This window comes from Cyprinodon variegatus, unplaced genomic scaffold (genome assembly GCF_000732505.1).
Source record: "Cyprinodon variegatus isolate N-32 unplaced genomic scaffold, C_variegatus-1.0 Scaffold183, whole genome shotgun sequence".
Taxonomy (NCBI): Eukaryota; Metazoa; Chordata; class Actinopteri; order Cyprinodontiformes; family Cyprinodontidae; genus Cyprinodon; species Cyprinodon variegatus.
Window position 1 is genome coordinate 862,398 of NW_015150636.1, and position 3,649 is coordinate 866,046.

The following is a 3,649-nucleotide window of genomic DNA, read 5'->3' on the forward strand; positions in this document are numbered from 1 at the left end:
CAAACATGGATGCCTCCAGTAAAGAATAAAAAAAAGCAAACTAATAATTTATTGAACAGTATGGAATCATTTCCTTTTTACTTTCAGAAGTTTGAATTCTGAATATAAGCGGACTTTTGCTTTAAAACTCGACCTGAGAACTTTATAAAAAATGTAAATATCAGTATATACATATTTTAATAATTGGAAACCAATGTGTTATTTTTTTTATAATTTTTTTTTGCAGCAATAATAGAATAAAATCACAATCTGCACAATAAAAGTAAAGTATTTCGCTGCTCATGTTTTACAGTCAAAGTGGGCGGAGCTAAAGCTGATACTCTGAAGCTGATTGGCCTGCAGTGAACAGCTGACCAACCAGATATCAGCAGAATGTTTCCATGACAGGAATAAATGTTGCAGATATGGTAAAATTGGAGCTGTCATTCAATAATTTTAATAATTTAACTGTTTTAAAAGACTGATTTTTTATCTAATAATCTTTATGTTGCATTTTAATGCACTTTCTCTAATTAGATTTACTTAAATTATTACATTTACTCAAATTAAATGAAATATTTAATGTCACTCTGGGACACATCTTGACCTTGAGGCTGCGGCGCCACCTTGTGGAGACCAGCAGCTCATCAGGATGAGCTCTGACCAATCAGGACACGCGCATCACCATCATCATCATCATCCAGGTGAGGATTCATGGATCCACTCAGAGCTGAACATCTGCCAGGCTGCCACCAGAGGGCGCCAGAGGCCGCACAGATGTTCCGACTTGGCGCCACGATGCAAGTCTCTAAGATCTAATTAAAAAGCCAAAACGCGGTTTGGCAGCGATAATTACGTCACGCATCGTTCCTTTCAGCACATCCTGATGGATTTGATCAAACTTGCATAACAGCTGACATTAGCGCTCATTCAGAACAGCTGATGTTGGGTTTTTATTCCTCCGCTCTGGTTTTAAGGATGGATCTGTCTCCAGATGCCAGGAATCTGCATTTATGGCCCTGAAGGCCCTTTCTGGTCCCCTGGGAACCTTAACGCGCCACGAACCTTCAGCTGCTTTATTCAGCTCTAAAATGAACCCATGAATGAAAAACACCTGAAACCAGTCCTGGACACGTGTCAGAACTTTTCCCAGATAATTCAAGCGCCCTTTGAAACAAACCCACAATGATGGGTTTAAAAGTAGGAAAAAGCTTGACTCAGGCTTTAGTCTTCTGCGCTGAGGAATATTTTCCCCATAATCCCCGGAATCCAACGGGAATAAAGCCCTCAGACAGTTTTCCTGACCCCCTTTCCGCGCTGCGCCGCTGTCTCCATGCGCAGCCGGGGCGCACAGATCCTCCATCAGCGGAAAGGAATGCAGAAAACTATGGAAAAGTTTCCGTGAGTCTGCCAGCCCTCTCAGAGGTTACGCGCCCCTTTCTGGCCCGGCTGCGTGTCGTAAGAGTTTGGAGAGCCCCCCCTCCTGTTAAGTAGCAGACCGTCTGGGAACTCTCCCCACTTGGAAGGAGACTCTCCGACGCGTCGGGAACCCACGCAGATCGTGGACTCGGCAGCGGACCACACCAGGACTCGGTTTTTCTCAGGCTGGGATCCGCAGAGGCTTTAACTCATTTATTCACTCAGATTTTCAGCGGTTCCATCCGCAGGTGAGTCTGGATTATTCTCCAATTTCAAACTTTTATAGCTCTTGAGCCACATGGAGTAAAAACAAAGTTATTGGCTCCATGTAAAGAATAAAATATCTAATTTTCTCCTGTATTTTCTGATTTACTGGAACTGCACTGCTATGTTTGTAGATGTGCTTCATAAAACAGCTTCATTTCTTACCTGGATTTTCTACGTGGAAATAATTAATAATTGTTCTCCAGCAGGAGAGAACTATTTAACACTCTTCTTTATGATAAAAAATGAATAAAAGTTGACTTTAATGGAGCTTTTCATGCAGATATTTAAAGGAGGTTTAAGTTTTATTTGATTCATTTCGGTTCTAGAATCCCGTCCGTTTCTTGACACCGCTGTGCGTAATTACGCACGGAACCGAACCTTCTTCCAGCCTTTTCTGAACACTGAGAGGAAAAGAAAACTTAATTCCTTTGAACATAAGTTGAAGTCATTTGGTTCCTAATGTTCTGCAACAGAACAGAAACTCTGAGTGGAAAAAAAAAAACCTTCTGATGGTTGGAAGATGGGAACTTTAGATTGGAGCTTCTGCGGTGTTTGACGTTTTTGTTGCGCATTTATATTTTGCTTTATGTTAAAGTTGAGGAGTATTTTTCAGGGAGACATTATGAGTTTTACTTTAAGGAAGCTGCAGCTCTAACCTCCTCCTCCTCCTTGCAGCTTTTCCTTTGTACAGCTGAGGCAGAGGAGCTGAAGATGAAGAGCAGGTTGTCTCTGGCTGCCTTGGCCCTCCTGGCCCTCCTGCTGCAGCTGTCCTCCTCCCAGGCCCAGGACTCAGGTAAAGCTGCTTCTCCTCCTCCTCCTCCTCCTCTTCCAACCCTCAATCTGACTTCCAGCTCCTCTCACCTTCTCTTTACCTCCAACAGAAAAGTCTGAATAAACTCTGAGAAAGGAAAAAGTGTGCGTTTGATTTGTTGAACTATTTTTCTCTCCACAGCCTCAGTTTTGTTTCCCTTTGCAGGAATTTGACAAATGTCCTGAAATCTGCCTCAGATTTATGGAGGCAGCTTTCAGACCAGATGTTGCCTCTAAATCATGACTTTAACTTCAGCGACGTTAGAGACTCTAAATATCTATTTAAAAACATTAATTAGAGCAGGACTTCATCTCTATAGATTTTACTTCTTTACTAAAAAACATAAAAACATTATTTTTTTCTGTTAGCGCGGCTTTTTTTATGACTTAGATGGAGTTCGTTGTGTTTACAGCAGGGGGCGCTCTTGCTCCAACTCTACCTCCAGGTTTAGATGAAACTTGTCCCGTTTATAAAGACAGGGGGGGAAAGGAGAAACGGGAGCACTTGGATATAGTTGATCAAGGATCCTCCCAACATTTTTCCTCCTGACTGAATGCAGACGGTTAAATAAAAATGTATTTTCCAGAAGATGGGAAAAAAATGGCTGAAGTTAAGAAAGGGAAAAGATCCAGGAGAGGTTGGGGCCTCCTGGGGCCTCCTGGGGCTCCTGTCTCTCATTTAGAGCCCCATCAGGGGCGGCGGCACCCGTCATGGCGCCACATCGTTGGACCTTCTCTGTCTGGAGTTAAAGTCCAGCAGCAGAAAGAGTCAAACACTGAGAGCAGAAGAAGATCTGGGTGGGGTCGGGGGTTGGGGGGGAGGGTTGGAACAATGGATGTCTGGACCTGAAATTTTCCCCCCCGGTTGTTTCTGGATGCGTTGACCCGTTTGGAAGCAGAAGCAGCGCCGTGGACTCACCAGGTTGGTGGATCCTCCATCTCTGATGTCCTGTGATCTTCCCGGTCAGCCTTGACGGCCTCTCTGGGCCCAAAGTCTCGGCTTTCCAGCAATATTTTACAATGATGCTCTTCACAAACCCTCTGACTGGTTGGTGGTTTAGGAGACCAGGATCCTCTGTAGCTAGAAGGACAAGATGCTGCTCAGATCTTCTACTGTTAGACCTTCATCCAGCTCAGCTCAGATCTTCTACTGTTAGACCTTCATCCAGCTAAG

The 3,649-nt window shown here is 43.8% G+C and overlaps 1 protein-coding gene across 1 annotated transcript in view; it reads left to right on the forward strand.

Annotated features, from left to right (window-relative positions):
• The first annotated feature begins 1,415 nt into the window (after positions 1 to 1,415).
• Positions 1,416 to 3,649, forward strand: part of LOC107087414 (collagen alpha-1(XII) chain-like) — a 177,562-nt gene continuing 175,328 nt past the window's right edge. The window contains 2 exon segments of the mRNA XM_015378984.1: positions 1,416 to 1,646; positions 2,341 to 2,458. Coding sequence (XP_015234470.1) covers positions 2,377 to 2,458 — 82 coding nt within the window. The 5' untranslated portion in view covers positions 1,416 to 1,646; positions 2,341 to 2,376.